At 32.1% G+C, this 22762-nt stretch overlaps 1 protein-coding gene across 1 annotated transcript in view; it reads right to left on the bottom strand.

The window, feature by feature from the left end:
* Positions 1–13205: 13205 nt before the first annotated feature.
* Positions 13206–22762, bottom strand: part of LOC127723121 (DNA ligase 1-like) — a 38532-nt gene continuing 28975 nt past the window's right edge. Inside the window, exons 10-12 of the mRNA XM_052229615.1 lie at positions 22406–22527; positions 21342–21458; positions 13206–19246 (exon numbers count right to left, since the gene is read on the bottom strand). Coding sequence (XP_052085575.1) covers positions 18194–19246; positions 21342–21458; positions 22406–22527 — 1292 coding nt within the window. The 3' untranslated portion in view covers positions 13206–18193. The remainder of the gene's footprint in view (positions 19247–21341; positions 21459–22405; positions 22528–22762) is intronic.

The following is a 22762-nucleotide window of genomic DNA, read 5'->3' on the forward strand; positions in this document are numbered from 1 at the left end:
TACGATTCCATAATGTTCCTGCACCAACTGACGTCAAAGGCGACATAATTAAGCCTATAGACACAGATTCCCTTATCCTTGGTATTTGCAATAAGCATTTGAAATTAAATTCAGACACGAGAGATATTGGCAGATCTCATCCCATAGGTGAGGTTAAAGACGACAAAATCTCCATCATTGTACGTTTCCTGTCGTATCGTCAGAGGCAGTTAGTTTTTAGCAATAAACGCAGATTGTAGGGAAACATAATAAAAACTTTCATTGCTGAAAACCTTACAAAACACAGTTACAAACTTTTGCACAGACTAAACACATTGCGTGAGAAAGGTAAAATAAATTCGTTTTAGACACATGACGGGTCCATATTGATAAACAATCTGAGAATTCTCGTCCGAAAGTGGTAATTTCAAGGCAGGACATACATAAACTTGGTGGTGAAGTCCTTGAAGGTGATGACCAGAAAGAGGATAAAACATTCCGTTTACATCATAGTCTTATGTCTTTTGACTTGCTTAATTCTTAAATTGTTTTATCAATGTAACTATATATACATATATACATATACTAGTTTTCTGTTCATTGCTGTAAATATTCCTCAATACACGTGTTTAGAAGCACGTGCCTGTGTTTGTTTACTTATATTTCATTATTTGCTATTAAAAATATGTGACATGAAATTTTAACTCAACTGCTTTCACCTGAGTGATTAATCACTTACATCCACGCGAACTTGTTTCGTTCTTGTTTTTCAATTGTTCTTCAGAAGTTTTTATAGCTTACCTGTATTGATTAAATGAAAAAATAGATTATTCTATTTCCTATTTATAACATTACATAAAACAGCTTCTGTTTTTAAAGTCTAATTAATGTCTATTCTGTCTTCAAACTTTACTCGTGTTTTCTGTCTTCAAACTTCACATTTTGTTTTCTCATTTATTTGATGTTTTTTTTTCATTTATTTTCCTAAAATGACATCGAAACTAATTTCATCGTGACACATGATTCTCTCTGATTACACTACAACTGCATCGAACATTATTATGATGTTCCAATTTTGTCTTTTGTACATAAACTTTTGTTGTCCCTTGTTTTTTATTCACTTGATTTTCATGAATGATCATTCGAATTACATGTGTTTATTATTTTGCATCATGTTTTACAAAGCAGTCCTATTTTCTGATTGTCTACATGTATTGTCTTGTATTTGACAATGGGTAATGACATCGTAGCATATAGAATGACAATAGGACTGTTTTATCACAAGATAAGTTTTGGTTGTTTGAAAAAAAAATCAGTTGTGTCGTTCTCAGTGAATGAATTACTTGCAGTCTTATTTACGAATGTTTCAAAACTCAAACTATGTATTTTTAATTTAACAGATCTTTATAATATGATTTCATTTTACATACTGCTATTGTGTTTATTGCTTATATGTTGTGACATCGAACCGAACTCGGGTCCTGAGCGCACAACTGAAATATCTGAGAAAACATTGTCAATTTTCCATGGTAATATAAGAAGCCTTAGAAATAAACTGAATTATATTGTCGATATTATTGAAGATTACGATGTCGTATTCTTGATAGAAACACATTTAGACTCCAATATTACAGATTCTGATGTATACATATCCGGATTTGAAATACCAGTTCGAAAAGATAGAAATTCTCATTGGGGTGGCATTATCATGTATTATAAAAGTTATGTTCGCATAGTTCGTCGACATGATTTAGAGAATTGCCAACTTGAGAGTATGTGGTTTGAGTTAAAAACCAAATTCCGATCGATATTGATAAATATCAATTATAGGTATGAAGGCAATCTTCAGTTTATTTCTGTAAGTAATTTGATCAAATGTTGAAAAACGGCCTGGATGAAAATAATTGCATAATTTGCTTATGTGATCCTGAGACTACTACTATAACATAGTAGTCTCAGGGTGATCTGAATAAAATCTGTATGTCAGATCTCCCGTCAAATATAAGAGATATCATTTCCATCAATGGCCTTGTCCGGGGCCTTGTTAAAATAATTGACAAAGCTACTCATTTTGACACACGAACAGGTAGCACGTCTTTACTAGATCCTATATTAGTCGCTGGTTCAATACCGGTTTTAGATAAAGACACATTACCTTTTGATAGAGGTATTAGTAATCATGATGGGACATACATCACAATTGATTGTGGTTTTAGTAAAAGGCGAATAAAAGATTGATATGAGATTATAAAAAAGGTGATTATGACCTAATGGAACAAAAAGTAGTTGAAACAAATTTGGAATATCTAATTTCTGGTGACGTTCATGTTGCTGCTACTAATTTCACTAACACATTTCTTAATATAGCATCCAAGTGTATACCTACAGAGGTAGTAACTATAAGATGTGACGACAAAGTTTGGTATGATTCTAATTTGCAGCGTGAAACGAGAAAACGCGACAGGCTTCGTAAATTTTTTATTCACTCGAATAGTACATCCGCAGAAAAGACATATAAACAACAAAGGAACAAAGTTAATAACTTGAAAAAGTAAGCTAAAAAACAATTTTTTACCAGTATTAATGAAAATTTAGATGAACTAAAAGTGACAAACTGTAAACAGTACTTGAAAACTATTAACATGTTAATTAAAAGCGATACACCGTCTCATGATTTATCTCCCATGACGGACCCAGATCATAACTTTAAACTTGCGTACGAGGGAACCGAAAAGTCCGACATTTTAAATAAATATGTTTGTTCAATTTCTAATTTAGATGGCGCTAGTAAAGATTTCCTGGAATTTGAAGACCGATGTCTCGAGTTTCTTTCACAAATTGTAGTTAGTGAACAAGATGTACTTGATATTCTTTCAATGCTCGCATCAGTTGATAGAATTGTATAACAAAATCTTGATTGCGCTAAATGAAAAGCTTATAACAAGCATTACATTTGGTGCTATAAGCATAGCATTTGATACTGTTTGGATTAAGGCTTTATTACATAAACTTGAAAAATATGGTATAAAGGAAGACTTGCTATGCTTGTTGAAAAGTTACTTGTCTAGACGATCTCAGAGAGTCGTCATAAAAGATTCATTATCAAATACTAAACGCTGGTGTGCCTCAGGGGTCGGTATTAGGACTTTTGTTGTTTTTAATATACATAAATGATATAGCTGATGGTGTGTCTGGATTCGGAAGGCTTTTTGCAGATGATACCTTAATAGGTCATACTGCACTTTCAAAAAATCAATTAGTAGAGATCTTGATTATTTAAGTAAGTGGTCAGAAAAATGGTTAGTGAAGTTTAATCCTAATAAAACAGATATTATGATATTCAGTTTGAAAAATATATACAGTGATATTACTTTTGATTTTGGTGGTGCTACATTAACACCAGTTAGTGTGCACAAACATCTAGGTGTCATATTTAGCAATGATTGTAAATGGAATAAGCATGTTGGTAAACTGATCGAGAAAACTACGAAGCAGATAAATGTTTTACGCAAACTAAAATTTCGACTAAAAAGGTTATATTGTATTTGGAAAAAGATTATGATTTTTATTCGTCCAATACTTGAGTATTCATCAGAAGTTTGGGATAATTGTGGGAAAATAAATTCTGATCGGTTAGAAAATATTCACATCGAGGCTGCTCGTATAGTTACTGGATTATCAAGTTATGCCAGCCGCAACGCTATTTACAGGGAGACGGGATGGGAAAAATTAAGCGTAAGGCGGGAGGTAACAAAGTTGGCTATGTTTTATAAAATTTTTAACAATCAGGCTCCGGATTATCTACATGACTTGGTTCCAGAATATGTATCTGATATTAGTAATTATAATTTACGAAACAGACACAATATCACTATTCCAGTGAATCGTTTATCGGTTTATCAACAGTCTTATTTCCCAGCATCCATAACATTGTGGAACACTTTAGACGTTATTATTAGACAGATTCCTACATTTTCATCAAAAGCAAATTGCATATGTTATGAGCGGGAGGTTTGGCATGCCACAAAACCAGGTTCAACCCACCATTTTTTTCTCAAAATGTCCTGTACCAAGTCAGGAAAATGGCCATTGTTATATTATAGTTCGTTTCTGTGTGTGTTACATTTTAATGTTGTGTTTTTGTTGTGTCGTTGTTCTCCTCTTATATTTGATGCGTTTCCCTCAGTTTTAGTTTGTAACCCGAATTTGTTTTTATCTCTATCGATTTATGGGTTTTCGAACAGCGGTATACTACTGTTGCCTTTATTTATACTATAAGAATAAAAAAAACCTCCGAGGTATTTTTACTCTGGAGACCGCTTACTATCTGTATTACATACAAGGCTGTGAAACAGGTGTAGCACTCTTCAATCTGATTTATCTATTGCAAACTCAGTAAAAGATGCCAATTGTTTATGTGGCTTTATCAATGAAGATGCTAAACATTATTTATTATATTGTATCAATTTTTCAGCACAAAGGCTTTTAATGATAAATGAAATCAATGTTTTTTCTGTCAATAGTACAATTGATTTATTGCTGTCTGGTGATGAGTCTTTGAGTTCTGACGAAAATGATAGTGTTTTTCTATCTGTACAAAAGTATATAAAAAGTACCAAGCGTTTCGGCGGATTCAATTAAAGAAACAAAATTGATACTTACAATAATGTGTAGATTTATTCCGTTTTTCTTCTTAATCCGTAACAAGAAAAGAGACTTAATATGTATCCCATCATAAACTATGAGTGTGTAATTTGCATTTTAACCAATTCACACACATGATTTGTCATGTACACTAACATATTTTTATTTTACACAGCTCTGTTAAAATAGACGCACTCGATTCGTTACATTTACTGGAAAAAATCCATTGATTCGTTTCTTCAAATTTTTATGTAATTTGTTTTTATATCTTCATGCTAAAATGCTAATTGGTTAAAGTCAGATATATGTGATGTTCATTCATGTTTATATTCATGTATGTATTGGAGAAGACGTTACTAAGTTGAAAAACTTGTGTCTAATCCATTTGTCATTTTTGAACAATAAAATATGTTTAAACTAAACTACAATCTACACTATTTTACCATTTAAAATTTATCAATTATGCTATGTGGACGTTAATTTCTTGATTTGCAACAATCGTCAACAGATTACATCCATAATGTACCCATTATGCTATCTGGACGCCCGTTAGTTTATATGCAACAATCTGTAATATTTTTTCAATATATTTTACCCATTATGCTATGTGGACGTCAATTATTTATTATGCAACGATCGTCAATGATTTACCATTTATATCTTACTAATAATGCTACACAATGTATGCGGACGTCCATTGCTTGATATTCTACGATCTACAACACTTCATCATTGATAGTTTACCCATTGTGTTATGTGGGCGTTCATTCATTGACATAAAACAATCGTCAACACTTTACAATTTATAATTTACCCGTAATGGTATGTGGGCGTCCATTTCTTGATATACAACAATCGTCAACACTTAATCATTGATAATGTACCCTGTATTGTATGTAGAGGTCCATTACTTGAACCGTCAACACTTTACCATCTTTAATTTACCTGTTATGCTATCTGGACGTCCATTATTTGAAATGCAACGATCGTCAACACTTAATCATTAATAATTTACCCATTATGCTATGTAGGGGTAAATTTAGTAAAAATTTCCCATTGACTTTAATGCAAATCTATGTCTTGAATTAAATTAATACCTGATGTACCTTTAGAAATCAGAAGCTTTTATATATCATTCATTAAAGTACAAATGTGGCCCCATATTTTGCAACAATAAAAACATAGGGTCATGCGGCATTTTTGTTCATTCACATGGCCCTGTTTACAAACACTAGATTCTCACTTAATTCCTATACTGACCACCATTATTTTCAACTCAATAGTAAACAAATTAAGTGCATTAAGTATTCATTTTTATATTTTTTTTAACTCTAGTTTTCATCCATCTATCAAAAATATTTATTACAAACATTATCTACCAATCAGAAGAGCACAGAACTTCAGTGTTATACAGAAAGCTCTCCCCCAAATGGATGGTCCCTGATGACGTATATTTATTTACTGAATTTAGCCCTATAAGTTTTGTATTGATCATGTAATTTATCCAATTTTCAAGTTCCAGTTTCAATACAAGATTCATAAATGCTGAATTTGAATGTTAGGGGAAAATTTAAACTACAGCCCATACTGCGGTCAATGAGTATTTTGTATACAAAGTTGTACATTGACTTTTTTTGAAAAGAATGATGTAAAATACTATGCTCAAAAAAATATTAATTGTTTTCTGTGTTTGCTTTGACCAGTATTCTAGTACATCTAGGAACTAACGTCTTAAAGTACTTATAGTTAACTTTTGCCTTATATGGAAGTTTTTGATTATATACCCAGAAAATACCCCTAAAAGGCTTTTCAAAGAATTTTTAAGCAGTTTCATACAAAAACAATAATGCTTCAATTGACTAAATTTGTGTTTTAATTACTTGAAAAATTCAAAAAATGTCAGTGACATACACTCTGCTGAAATTCCTGTTATTCCAACATCAGGATGGTTTCTTCGCCAAAACTGGACAGCCAAAACTGAAGGAGAAACATATGCCAAAAATGAAAAAAATAAGACTGGGTATGACCAAACTTTGCATTTGAAAGATTTTAATAACACTTTAGAATATTTTAAAGCAATTATTTAACATAGCATTCCAAAAACAAACATTTCAACACTAGTTTCAAGGGTGAAAGGGTATGTAATCCTGAAAAGTTGTCCAGTATGTTTTTGAATTAAAGAAACGCAATGAATTATGTAAACAAAAATTAATATCTTCATACTGTCAGATTATTCGAGTGTTAAAATACTTGAAAAGTGCTTATTTACAACTTGATCTGCAACTTTACAGGGGGAACACTGTTAAAAAAATACACTATGTCAAAGGGAGGTAATTCTGATTTTTCATATGATTTTACACATTATTAGAAGAAATATATGCAAAATGTGATGTAAAATGGGAAAAAAAATTTGTCAGCTAAATTTTTCTTCTTGACCAAATAAATGACATGAAAATTGATACTAAAGATGCGAGTTCATTTGCAGAATATCTAACTCAAGATTTGTGAAAAATGTCATTTATTCAGAATATCAAAAAGCATTATACAACTGACAGTTATGGACAATTATGTCATAAAACAAAACTGAATAAATGACAACAATTGCAAAGGTGGGGAATAAATACCGCCACCCATCAATAAACAAATTACAAAACATAAACAAAAAATTTATACATCAACCTTAGATATAATAATATAATAAAAATAAACTTAGTAATCAGGGTGTGGATGGGTGGGAAATTGAAAATCTTTACTTTTCTGGCAAAAAAAAAAATGCGAGAATGCGGGCGCAACTAGACGCTTGTTAAGAGTTAGCATGCACTTTATCCCCCTTTAAATTAAAATTAAAATATTTGTGGCCAATGATAACTAGTATTGACCCTGATCATGCCATGACCATGCTGACCTTGACTGCTTGTAATAAAAAACTTCAAATTCCTAGACAAATATAATGGAAATTTTCGGTTTCTTATTACAACATTGATAAGAAATAAAACCTATACAAGTTGAAACAGTAGCATATATAGCTTAAAATTAGTGTATAAAAATTTCCTGCCAAAAATTGTTTTTATTACAATAAAACTGATTTTATGCGTTTCATTAATTTTATAACTCTAAAGTGTAATTTCTATTGATTCTTTCAATCTGGACACAAAACTAATTTTCCCATATACCCGATGCTTCCTCCCAAAGTATACTCAGTGCATCCTTGCCAGCCGCAATAAAACATATAATTTTGTATAAAAAACAACTTTAACAGGTTCCAAAAAGCTTCAATTGCATTACTATTTACAGGAAATGAGCTTTGTGATTATTGTGTGGCCGTGAAAAATTACAGTGACAGAGTGCATATTTTCCTATAAGGGTAAATTCAGTAAAAAAATCTCCCATTGACTTTAATGCAAATCTATGTCTTGAAACAAATTTATACTTGATTTACCTTTAAAAATCAAAAGCTTTCATATATCATTCATTAAAGTACAAATGTAGCCCCATCTTTTGCAATAATAAAAACAAAGGGTCATGCGGCATTTTTGTGCATTCACATGGCCTTGTTTACAAACACTGTAGATTCGCACTTACTTCATACATTTCCTATACTGACCCCCATTACTTTTCAACCCCGTAGTATACAAATGAAGTGCATTCAGCATTTATTTTTTTTTCAAAAATTCTTTAACTCTAGTTTTGATCCATTTATCAAAAAATATGTATTACAAATATTATCTACCTATCAGAAGAGCACAGGACTTCACTGTTATAAAGAAAGCTCTCCCCCAAATGGGGGTCCCTGATGATGTATATTCATTTACTGAATTTACCCCTGTAGACATCCATTATTTGATAGGCAACAAACGTCAACACTTTACCATTAATAATTAATCAATTATTTTATCATGGTTATTGGGACGTCCATTACTTCATATGCAACAATTTTCAACACTTTACCATTGATAATTTAGCCATTATGCTATGTAGACGTCCATTATTTGATATGCAACAATCGTCAACACTTTACAATTGATAATTTACCCATTATGATATGTGGAGTTCGTTATTTGATATGTAACAATCTACAACATTTTATCATTTATAATTTCTCATTGTGTTAACTGGACTTCCATTATTGCATATATTAAATTTACAACATTTCACCACTTACAGTTTACCCATTACGTTATGTGGGCGTCAATTCCGTGATATGCAACAATCTATAACGCTTAAATATTGAGTTTACACATTATGCTATGTGGACGTCTATTACTTGATTTGCAACAATTGTCATCATTTCACCATCCATTATTTACGCATTATACAATGTGGAGGTCCATTATTTGATATGCAACAATCTGCAACATTTTATCATTTAGAATTTGCCATCATGCTATGTGGGCGATCAAACCTTAATATGTAACAAGCGTCAACACTTTACCATTTTCAATTTACCAATTATGCTATGTGGACGTCCATTATTTGATATGCAACAATCTTCAACACATTACCATTTACAATTTACCAATTATGCTATTTGGACGTCAAATATTTTATATTCAGCAATCGTCAACACTTGACCATTTATAATTTACCAATTATGCTATTTGGACGTCAAATGTTTTATATTCAGCAATCGTCAACACTTGACCATTTATAATTTACCAATTATGCTATTTGGACGTCAAATGTTTTATATTCAGCAATCGTCAACACTTGACCATTTATAATTTACCAATTATGCTATTTGGACGTCAAATATTTTATATTTAGCAATCGTCAACACTTGACCATTTATAGTTTACCAATCATGCTACGGGGAGATCGATTACTTAATATGCAACAATCTACTAAACTTAATCATTGTTAATTTACCCACTATGTTATTATTGACATTTTTACCTATTGTGTCTATTTGTTTTGTTCACGCATCGTTGTCAATTTAATTGAATTTGATGCGACTGTCATACAAGTGAGAGGTTTAGCTAGCTATAAAACCAGGTTCAATCCACCATTTTCTACATAAGAAAATGCCTGTACCAAGTCAGGAATATGACAGTTGTTATCCATTCGTTTGATGTGTTTGAGCTTTTGATATTGCCATTTGATTGGGGACTTTCCTTTTTGAATTTTCCTCGGAGTTCAGTATTTTTGTGATTTTACTTTCTATATGGAAGTCCAGTCCATGAGGTATTATTGTTAACATTTCTAGAGGTTTTGTACAAGTTCCGTTGCAGGTGTAGATCACTCTGTTCTCAGTTGAAGAGAAACTTAGGTTGTATCTCAGTTAGGGCTTTTCACTGTTATAACAAAAAATGTTTGATCATGGGTTCAAATATGATTTTCAGCAAATGAATATGTCTGTTATCAATAATTTTCTTGACTATTTCAAAGATTTCTAGAGTTTAACTGCAGATTTATTTTCTACAGTGATTATTGTTTAAGTATATAAATGGTCAAGATAATAACATAAACGGTACCAATTTTACTGCTACATGAATTCATATATTACATACACCTGGTTTTAGTCCACATAATTATCTGTGTGTTTCAACTACCAATTATTTTGGTCTCTAGGGTTTGTGTTTAGTCCACATTACAGCACTTCTGTGTTTGCAAGAGTTATCATTGATATGATCATAATTATAAATTAGATAAACTCATCATAGATACCAGGATTGAAATTTTGTATATGCGCCAGACGCGCGTTTCGTTTACAAAAGACTCACCAGTGACGCTCGAATCAAGAAAAGTTAAAAAGGCCAAATAAAGTACGAAGTTGAAGAGCATTGAGGACCAAAAGTTTCCAAACGTTTTGCCAAATTCTGCTAAGGTAATCAATTCCTGAGGTAGAAAAGCCTTAGTATCTAAGAAAATTAGCTGTTTACAAAACTTTGAATTTTCGTAAAACTAAGGATTTTCTACTCCAGGAATATACTACCTTAGCTGTATTTAGCAAAACCTTTCGGAATTTTGGGTCCTCGATGCTCTATAGCTTCCTACTTTATTTGGCCTTTTTCACTTGTTTGATTCGAGCATCATTAATAAGTCTTTTGAAGACTAAACGCGCGTCTGGCTTACAAAACTTTAATCCTGGTATCTATGATGAGTTCATTATATATACAAGTCGTGTAGAAGCTGCAATAAAGTATGGAATCGATTTTAATATAATATGTTTTACATTTTTCCTCATTATCTGCTAAAGAAAACAGACGTCTTACAGAGAAATTTTAGAATATCTGCAATAATAATACAATAACCAATGATCTGATATAAATGTAATAATTTACCTCAAGAATTATTAGACAAGTATAAAGAGGGGCATGATGTCATATCCAGACCATCGTCAAAGGAGGGACATCTGTTCATACAAAGGTAATCCTAATGAAATAAAATGTCTTGCCACCTTTCATTTGGCTTTAAATGTGAAAAAAATGTCAGGATCAACTTACTACTTTGTAGAACATGGGCAATACATCTTTCGTATACAATAAGTCATATAAGAGCAATTTTGAATATCTTCAGATCCAATTCACATGGTGGATTTCAAAAATAAATAAATGAACATATTAAATGACTTTTCATGTTAATACAAAAGTGCTGACTACTGGGCTGGTTATACCATAGGGGACGAAACGTCAACAAGCAGTGGCTACGACCCAGTGGTTGTAAACTCATCACAGATACTAGGCATATAATTCGGAACGTCAGATCGACGTGCGCTTCGTCTATACAAGACTCATTAACTGGCGATAGAATTAAAACAGACCAAATTAAATACTAAGTTGAAGAACAATAAAAACCGAAATGTCCCCGAAAAAAATACCAAGTTGGTCATTAAAAGCATAGGTCCGAAAAAAATGGGTCAAATAAGGCTAAGGCTATCAAATCCAGTTATTATTTTCACATTTCTTCTGTTCATTCTAATGCACAATATCCATTAACTCATTCATTTACTAATTTGAAATTTTAATGAATTATGAATTCAAACTTTCCAATTGCAACAAAAAAATGAAAACAACACGTTATAAATTTCATGCGTACCAAGCGCTTTTCTGGATTTACCTTCATCAAGAACGCTCAAAGCCAAATATTTGAAAGCCAAGGATGTATATGAAGAGCTATAAACCAAAAAGGACCTTAAAAAATAGCCAAATCCATCTAAGGCCAATTTTGCCTGAGGGAGTTGAAACCTTAGTTTTTTATATCATTTCAAAATTTATAAATGGGCAATTTTAAAAAGTTTGTTATAAATCATGTCAGTACCGAAGTACTGACTACTGAGCTGATGATACCCTCGGGGACGGATAGTCCACCAGCAGAAGTATCGATTCAGTGCTGTAAAAACTGTTATTATGAGTCATCCAATGTCTTTGGACCTAGTGTACACTATATGTGTATTCATGTTCCGAGTCATCCAACGTCTTTAGACCTAATGTACCATATATTTGTATTAATGTTCCAAGCAGATGGTCAGTCTATCTCTTAATATATTATGTGCAGCAACAAGAAAAGTTCTAAATCTTGAACGTTGGATTGACCTTTGCCCTAGTTTATTGACAATAATTGTGGCAATGAATGGTTTGTCGTTTGATATTAAATATGCTTCATTTATCTTTGACATGAATAAATGAACAGTATTGACCAACATTGCTTTAATGGTGTGTTTAAGCCCAACACTCTGCTGCCATTCTATTCTAAAGCTACGGAGTAATACATGAAAGGATCTTTAAGAATTTAATGATAAGTATGGTCCAAATATTTGTCTTAATGTTACAAACATTTGGCCATATTTTCTTCATAATCCCCGTTTCCATATGAATTTAGGCAACAGTAAGTTACTAATGTTCAAATTTCATAATTCATAGTCGAATCCTACAATACAAATCAAGGTAAAATACATACACCGAGTTAAGTTGAAAACCCAAAAAGGAACATTCCGTATGTGCTTGTCCCAAGTCAGGAGCCTGTAATTCAGTGGTTGTCATTTGTTGCTGCATATCATATTTGTTTTTCGTTCATTGTTTTGTACATTGATCAGGCCTATATTTTTCCGTTTGAGTTGTTTTACATTTATCGTTTCGGGGCCATTAATTGCTGACTATGCGGTATAGGTTTTGCTCATTGTTAGAGGCCGTAAGGTGACCTATAGTCATTTAGTCTCTGGTGGAGAGTTCTCATTGGCAATCATACCCAAATTTTTGACAATTTTACCTATAATGTCTGTTTGTTTTCCTCACACATTTTTGTCATTATAATGGAAATTCTATGCGACTGTCATACAAGTGAGAGGTTTATGCTAGCTATAAAATCAGGGTTAATCCACCATTTTCTACATGAGGAAATGCCTGTACCAAGTCAGGAATATGACAGTTGTTTTCCATTCGTTTGATATGTTTGAGCTTTTGATTTATTCATTTGAAAAAGGACTTTCCGTTTTGTATTTTCATTGGAGTTTGGTATTTTTGGTATTTTTACTTTTTTTCATATTTTTATAAGACATGGTGTGTCGACAGAGTAAGTTCCTCCTGCTATAAAACTGACCTGCCTGAATTTTTCATATATTTAAAGATTCAATAAAAATGATAAAATTTCATATAAAATCATTTATTACATCATTGTATACATTATTGTTCATCTTTTCAGTCTGATTAATGACTAGAGCAAAGACATGAAAGGCAAATAGTGTTAAACCTGTTTAAATCAAAGCCTCCTTAACAGTCAAACACAGGTTCATTCAGTGTACAGTAAAACCTGTCTAAATCAAAGCCTCTCAAACAGAAAAAATGCCTCTTGTAAAGGACAATGATTTGATCAGTCTTTACTTATCACTAATAACTAATCCTTGTAAGACACGGCTTGTGTGGTGCTTTACTTGATTTATTCATAATGCCAATGATTTTTCTTGATTCTTTTAATATTTGTTCTATCTGATATCCTCGGTATATTTAATCAGACATGATTTTGATATACCACATGGCATGATTTAGATATGTTTTTTCCTTGTTTATACAAATGACAAGGCTTCATTATTTTCCATCAAGAAAATTCCTACTACTTTCAGTCTTTCTGCAGCTAAACGTGATTAAATTCATTTGCTTATCGGGAGGTTTGATTGAAGTTAAAATTATCTATATAAAACATTGACTTTTCCTGGAAAAGTAGTAAGTAAAGAATAATAATGAAGCCTTGCTATAATTGGTAAATGGTAAAACTCATCATATATCAAATAGTGAGTACACAACATTTTATATTTCGGACAAATTATATAAATAATAATCAACGATTCCACAATTTTATATATTATTAATCATGCATTACAGCCCAGGTGTATTTATCTTTATCTACCTTGACACTTTGACCACTCATGTCCATTTGCCCATGTATACTCATGGCTAACTGTCAACCTTAACCACTGATGTCCATATGCCCCCAGTGTATACTTATATAAACCTGCCCATCATGACCACTAATTTCCATCTGCCCACCGTGTATACCTATGTCTACCTGCCAACCTTTGTCACTCATGTCCATATACCTTGCATGTATACTCATGTCAACCTGCCAACCGTGACCAATCATATCTATCTGCCCACCGTGTATACTCATGTCTATCTGTCACCCGTGACCACTCATGTCCATTAAATATTTAACATCACATTTAAAACAATATTGAATGCAATAGTTTTTTTCATTCTTCCAAGGTATTGTATGATCAATTCTAAGTATGAAGAATAGAAATAGCATGTCCACCCCAAAGGGCTGGCACAGGGGAGTAGTTCTGTCCACTCCTAAGGGCAGGCACAGGGGAGTAGTTCTGCCCATTCAAAAGGGCGGGCACAATGGAGAAGATCTGGCCACTCCAAAGTGCAGGCACATGAAAAAAAATCTGCTCACTCCACTCCAAAGAGTGGTCAAAGGGGTGACGTTTTGCCCACTCCAATGGGCAAGCATAGGGTAGAGGTTCTGCCTACTCCCAAGGGTGAAGGGGAAACAAGGGTGAAGTTCTGCTCACTCCAAAGGGGGAGGGGGAACAGGGGAGAAGTTCTGCCCACTCCATAAACATTGTAAGGACATGTGAAAATGACAAAATTCATGTGAGCAGTTGAGTGCCATTACATATTTGTCACATGATTGCTGGTATACCAGTTCATTTTTCAAGAAAGATAAAATTACATCGAGCCTCAATTACCACTCAGAAGGCAGAGGATTGTGTGTAATTTTCCTGTTGTTTGCCAAAGGATTTATGGTAATTTTCTTGATGGCACACCAAAGGATTGTGTGTAATTTTCCTGTTGTTATGCCAAAGGATTGTGGGTAATTTTCTTAATGACACACCAAGGATGTAGGTAATTTATCTTGTTGGCCCACCAACAAATTGAGGGTAATTTTCTTGATTGCACACAAAAGGATTGTGGGTAATTTTCTTGATTGCACACCAAAGGATTGTGGGTAATTTTCTTGATGGCACACCAATGGATTGTGGGTAATTTATCTCACCAAAGTGACCATTCTTTAGTAAGTTATTTGCAAATTTCAAAATTTTGGGGTATATTTTTGAAAATACTACCCACAATGCATTTGATTCTGAAATTGTTTAATGATAAAATTAGAATCATAATTAAAAAAAAATACATTAAAATAACATGACATAAACAATCAAGGCTAACATTTGTGATAGATATTGATTTCTTTAAAAGTTAAATAAAACATATATATATAAAATGCAAATAAGAATGAAATTATTCTACAGTAGCTATACTTAAAATTTTTGGGTCTACCAGAATACTTAACAAAAAACAACATAATTTGTTCTTAACATATCACAAAATATTAAAATAGTACAAATTACAACTGTCTCCTAGCAACATAAAGATTACAGCAGGATCATTGAATCTATAATTGTCCTTAATAAGTACAAATAATCAAACAATAAATAATTATCAAGTAACATTTATGTCATTTATTTCTGGTTCAAGGTTCAAGTATAATTGATCCCTTGTCACACTAAATTTAAGTCTATGTATTCACAATTACTGGTTGATTGAAACAACTGACAAAAACAAATTAGGACCCAGGAATTTGGTTCAGAAAAAAGAACACCTTTACAAGCCACTAGGCATAGATGTAGCAAAATATTTTTGGCATATTTTGGACATTTTCAATAAATAAGTTGTCCTCATTTTGTCTTCAATTTGAAGACTCTCATGCCCCTTAATGCCACACTATTTGTCAGCACCAACATGTTTAAAAAGTGGATGGAAAAAAGAAATAAAGAGGACAAATGCCATACTTCATTATCATATATGAGGGTCTTGATGGGGGTCCTTCATTTCTCAATTCTTTAGGTCATCTTTCTGTATTCTTTATATGTTTTTCTTTTTTTTTTTATATTTGAGCACCCCATTATTCTCTATTCTTTATTTGTTTGCCCTATTTTTCTCTATTCTTTATATTTTTTGTCATTTATTCTGCACATTTTGCCCATTATTCTCTATTCTGTTAACCCCAATCATACCCTCATATATAAAATGTCAGAAAATAAAAAGTTTAAATATAAGGTGTAATTGTATATGAAACCAACTCATTTGCATGAGTAATATATTTCTGCTACTTTCTATGAAACAAAATTAACATGAATATTTCTTCTCTTATATACATAGTAAAACAAAATGACTGGGATGTCCGCTTAAGTGGATGTTTTAATCAGCAATGCACTGTAAAAGGCAGTTTCACCAAATGTTTTTTAAGCATTTATGTGAAAAAGATTTAGAATAACACACACTACTATTAAAAAAAACTTCTGGTAAAATAAGTTGGTTTGTGAAATGTCACAAAAAATTATAATCTGATAATTAACAACATATATATTTCATCAATTCTATTTACAGCAATCATTATACACTTAACAGTTTAATATTTTCTTTTATACAAAATATTTCAATTGGTCAACAAAATAAATAGATTACATTCATATAAATATAAATTATTTACAATTTAAATTTCAATAATTAAGTATTTATTTTTATTCTTATTCTTTTATTTAATTTTATATGGGAGAGGTCCTTCTGTTCTGTCCTATATATTTTTGACTTTTGTACCGGTATTTGTTTGTTTTATTTAATCTTATATTTGGAGTTGTTCTCCTGTTCTGTTCTTTATATTTCTGTATTCTTTCATTTGATTGTTTGATTGTTTGCTTTTTTTATTAGGAAGTGGGTCTCCTTTTCGGGGGAAAATCTTAAAATTTCATTTGTTGTACAATCCAATCTTCAATATAGTGGGTATAATCTCTAATCAGCAAAGTGTTTGTAAAAGGAATTTCTACCAAATGCATTTCAAGCAATCACGTGAAACAGATTAAAATAAATCTTGTTATTAAGAGGCTTACAATAGATTTATGAAAATGGCGGACAAAAACGTACCAGAGATCTATATAAGTTTAGTCCCTTAATTTAAGGTCTACCTCCTAACGTCTGTCTTCTAACCATTTACAAAACGTTTTAGAATGAGTTGTATTTAATTTGTTCTCAGTAGTTATTCTTAAATGGAAAAAAATTATATGACCCCGACAAGAAAATAAAAAATGATGTTCTTGTTAAAAACAATTAAAAAAAATAACTCACAGCTCCTGGCAAACTCTTATAAATACATGCATGTTTCACATAAATGCTCTAGAAAATTAAACATTTAATTTGACCATTTTATAAAGCATCACCAGTATTCTACAGATAGACTACCAAAAAACAAGATAAATAATAATTGTATGTTATCACAAAATAAATTTACACCACTGTATCCAAGTACCTATTAGTAAATGTTTCAATTACAGAAGAAATTATCTTAAAATGCACACCATTTCCTAATTTATTTTGACTTGAAATTCAACTTGAACAATGCTTTAGTTCCGTGTAAACACATGGAGTTGCTGTTCGGGTTTGATACCAAGAAAAAAAGGCGGGAAAAAGAATCACTCAAACTCAGGATAATGAATTGGTTGTTTCTGTATTTTTGTTTTTTCATTGCCACTCCATCTTTTTTTTTATCACCCAACCATACCACTATTTTAAAAATCCTATTCTACCACTACAGTAGATTAACTATGAATTTAAATAAATCATAAAATAAGATCAAAGATAAAATCTGCTTATTGCTTTCTACAAAATTGTAGCTCTTTTCATAGAAAATCTAACTATCAAAATATTGATGGTAAGTTATACTGAAAGGTTCATGATATACAAGTATTTGTTCTCGCTAGATTTTTGTAAAATTCATTACTGAACAGTTTCCAAAACCCAAATTTATAACTACGGAAAATCACAGTCAAAATATATAGCACTACTCTCTGTAAATTAACATCTAATTAGTAAACAAAAACTACCTGTTGAAACAATCTATGTAAATTAAATTTTTTAAGAGTCCATGACCAGTACACACATAAAAAACAGTATTTGCTACAAATACCCAATGAATGCCACTGCTTATTAATTTTATGCAAAATGGTTCTGGTATTCAGACATACCACCCCCAGTTTTAAAACAATAAACATACTCTTTACAACAACCCTACATTGTACAAATTACAAATGTGTCGAAAATAAAATATGTCTATCCTGTGTATTACAAAAGTCATCACATAGTGTTTTATGATCGCCATTTGAGCTTTCAGTAAGGTCATGGATATTGGAATTATCATCTATTACTACAAAACTATCATCCTGTCCACATATAGTGTCCTTGTATTTGCTATTTCCAATGAAGTCATTTTGTCTGACAAAGCCATCGTGTCTAACAGAGTCACTATTACAATATGTGTCATTGTTTTCTTGGGTTTGGTCAAATATATTAGAGTCTGTTTCTCTTAGGGAATTTTGGTCAAACTCTGTCAAATGTTCTAAGGTAGATAACTCTGTCAAATGTTCTAATTCATTATCCATCACATTTGGTTTTTTGTACATGTCTTTTTTTAAGGAAGGAAATTCTACATCAAGAAATATAGGTAATTTTACATTTTCAGATTTTGCCATTTCCTTTTTTACAAATTGTACCGTATCTGTTTTAGACATTGTTCCTGATTGAGAATTTTGACATTCTGGTTCTGTCAACACAACAGATCTGGGATTTGTCCATGCATCTTTTTTTGGAATGTTTGGTGTCTGCTCCTTGAGAGAACTGCCAGTGGATATTTGAAGTAATTCTGAATTTGTTTTAGGAACTGAATTACTACTAAACTTATGAACTGTACTGTGAGCAAATTGGTTCTTAAATGAATCGGGAGATATAACTGTGCTCTCACATTCAGAAACATCAGAGCCTTTACGACTTTCCGGAGACAGTTCCGAGTTATCGCCATCTGAATGACCTCGGTCTGTGGAATCAGAATTACTGCGTGCCAGTGTGTCTTCTGACTTGTCAGACAAATTATCATCATTTCCTGACAGCTTCACAAGTTCGTCTAACACAAAGAACGAGTCTTCTGGATTTTCATTGCTCTCAGTATTGCTAACCTGTCGAGACATTTCACACATGGCTGATTCTGTGGCAGATATTCCCGTCTCACTTGCACTATGTTCCTCAATACTTGGAGTGACCATGCGATGTGTAGGGATTGGTCCACCTTCTTCATAAAATATCTAAAAAATATCAATAAAAAAAAATTAAATTAAAAAACCACAAGGCATATCATTTACTGTTTTACGTATTTATTGTATTCTGGATATTTGAATTGGTTGTTAGTATCTAAGCCACTTTCAGCACTCTTGGCTAAATTATGCTGGCCATTTTTTATTAGTGGAGGAAACCAGAATACCCATCTTTGTCAGAGAAACTGGCAATCCCAATAAAATAAGATCGGAGTCAAAAGCACCTGCCAAAAGTTAGGTTCCAATTCGTTATTCCACTGTATTATAATAAGATCCGAGTCAAAAGCACCTGTCAAAAGTAAGGTTCCAACTCGTAATTCCACTGTAATACAATATTTAGAGAACTCAGCCTGCTCCAGTAATCGCATGAAACAAAACCATGTGTGAATAAAATACTTTTCTATGGACACAGAAAGAAAACTACTTAGAACTGTTCAATAAAAATGCATAGTTGCTAGCTCCTTCTTCATTTGGTCTCTAGTGGAATGTTGTCTAATTGGCAATCATACTATATCTTCTATTTTTATATTCATAGGAGCAAGGGAAGGAAGTTCAATATACCAACTATCAGTCACCGTCCAATATTTCTGCCTTGGGACATTCATGTCAGTTACCCTGTATCTGCCTGACTGAACTGTAATAAAAGAACAGAGTTCCAATGTCCCACACATTGCACATATTTTATCTATCCAAGGTACAAGGGCAATAACTAACAAGAATGTGTCAATAGTACACGGATGCCCTACTCGCACTATCATTTTTACACCGGATGATCGTGAGGGCATTCCAGTGTTTTGTCGCCGCAGACATTTCTACCCACGTGACTTGCGTTTTTGACTGATAACTGAACGTATTTTGTATAATTACGCGGATATTATCGAGTGCAAAATAACATTCCTTATCGCTTGTTATATATTAATTTCATCAATAAATATTCATGAAAATAATTTTTTAAGAACATAGATAAAGGATATGAAAATGTTTTGCCGTGAGAAATATATATTAATAACAAATCAAGAATACCGAAAATTTGTGTTAACGCATGCTGAAGAATATCTCAAGAACTTTTTGCAACAAACACAGGAAATTATGAATTCCTACTCAAATCCAATCTATTAGAAAAACGAATTATTACAGAAGAGTTTCCACCATGCACTTGCACTGCACTAGCATTAGAAAAGTAGAATAGAATGATATACAAATGGATGAAAATTATATATAACCGTTATACAAATATTAATATAATATGTAACAACAAACCAGAGTATACTGATAACAAATGATTATATCACTACAATATAATAGTTATTACAGTGAGGTTGAATTCCCTGTCATTTAATGATTTATTCATCATCCACACAGGAACTTGTCTCAGAAAAAATATATATCTATGTACCTAAACCTAACTTTCAGGTATAGAGATGTGATTTTTTTTCTGAGATAAGTGATTGTGACCATCCACCAGAACTTGCGGTCATCCAATGTTCAGTACTTCAGTACTTTGATTAATGTTCAGTGGACCGTGAAATTGGGGTCAAAACTCTAATTTGGCATTATAATTAGAAAGATCATATCATAGGGAACATGTGTACTAAGTTTCAAGTTGATTGGACTTCAACTTCATCAAAAACTACCTTGACCAAAAACTTTAACCTGAAGAGGGACAGACGGACGGACTGACAGACGGACGGACGAATGGACAAAAAGACCGAAAAACATAATGCCCCTAGGTGGGGCATAAAAAAAGAACTTTTTTATTTCTTTAAACTTCATATTAATATCTTAGAGAAATGTAGGCTATAGAGTAAATGCAATGTGATTTCCATTATAATTAATATTTCCAAGGCATAACTCAATAAAAATATTTGATCAGCACTTATTTTCGAATGTGTCAAAGACATTGCTGATATAAACCTATAAATTTCATAAGATTCTGGCAATAACTGTACACATGAGAGCGCTAACAATGCAATTTTCCATATAATTAATGTTTCCAAGGGGCATAACTCTTTTAAAAATAATTGATCACTGATTTTCGAACTTGTCCAAGACACTTATTACAGCCCTAGTTTTAAAACTTTCTTACCTTTCTGGCTTGGACCTGTTCTAAGGAAACACTTATTTCTGGAATGGTTGAAGGTGCATTTAACATCAGGGAGGCAAACTGGGAAAAAATCTGTGGTGCATGAGTAATTGGCTTTGTCTGAAAAAAAAACAATGTTTATTCACATACAATCTATAAGTGTTGGTCATCAACTATTTTGAGTCTTTAGTTTTGCTGATTCTGAATAAGTTATTATCCTATGTATCGTATCCTAATCGTCATAGTTTGCACTTTCACCCTAACAAGGTGTACGGTGAACTGTTGTTCACGAATGACAATCTGGCTATAAGTATTCCGTTAACAGGAAGTTTATGAGAGATTGACGTGAAAAGGCATCACAGCATTCTCATATGATAGCTCAGATTTGTAGGAACTGAGAAAAATGACACAAAATTTCAGATATTGTCATAACTGAAGGTCTGGATGGGGGGTCCTTTATTTCTTCATTATGTAAATGTTTAGACCATTTTTCTCTATTCTTTCTTTTTTTTTTTTGCTTTTTTTTCTCTTCTTCATTTTTTGTTGCCTATTTTTTTCTCTTCTTTATTTTTGGTTGCCTATTTTTCTCTATTCTTCATGTTTTTTTGCCTATTTTTCTCTATTCTTTCTTTTTTTTTTGCCTATTTTTCTCTATTCTTTATTTTAGGGGCCTGTTTTTCTCTATTCTTAATATTTTTTGTCATTTATTCTGCAATTTTTGCCTATTATACTCTATTCTGTTAACCCAATCCAGACCTTCATAGATTGTAAGAATACATATACATGTATATATTTAGTAAAAAAAAAGTTTAGAGCAATGAATTTGAACAAGCATCTGATAGACAAGGATGCTCACATGAAGCTTGATCACACATATCTGGATGTTCTGACTTGTAGTTCCTAAAAAAATATGATGGACATCTTAAAACACCAAAATATATTGTATCATCTTTAATTTCATCATATTTACCCCACCATATTTCTCCCCCTGCTTACTGGACATCTTTAGGGTAATTAAAACACCAGAATATATTGTTCCATACCCCCTGAGTTTCAATCATACTTACGACACTGAATTTCTTGCCCTTTTTACTCGGTCGTCTTTTGGTTGGACGTACACTGGAATATTCCGTATCTTCTGTTTTCTTCAGTAATATGTACTTGCCATCATCTAACTCATCAACTACTCCTGAAAAAACAAATTATTTTCATATTCACAATTTATCTAATCGTGTTTATCATCAAATTCTATTGTAAGAGTTTATTTCCTTGATGGACAGAAATTTACATTGAGATTTGTATATTGCAGTTTTCACACAGAAAACAGGAAAATTGCTTTTGAAAAGATTGATTTTCACTGGATACTCAAGATACTCAAAAAAGTCATATTATAGCTCAATTTTGTTTAAAATTTAACAAGCATT

Source organism: Mytilus californianus, unplaced genomic scaffold (genome assembly GCF_021869535.1).
Source record: "Mytilus californianus isolate M0D057914Y unplaced genomic scaffold, xbMytCali1.0.p SCAF_13, whole genome shotgun sequence".
Taxonomy (NCBI): Eukaryota; Metazoa; Mollusca; class Bivalvia; order Mytilida; family Mytilidae; genus Mytilus; species Mytilus californianus.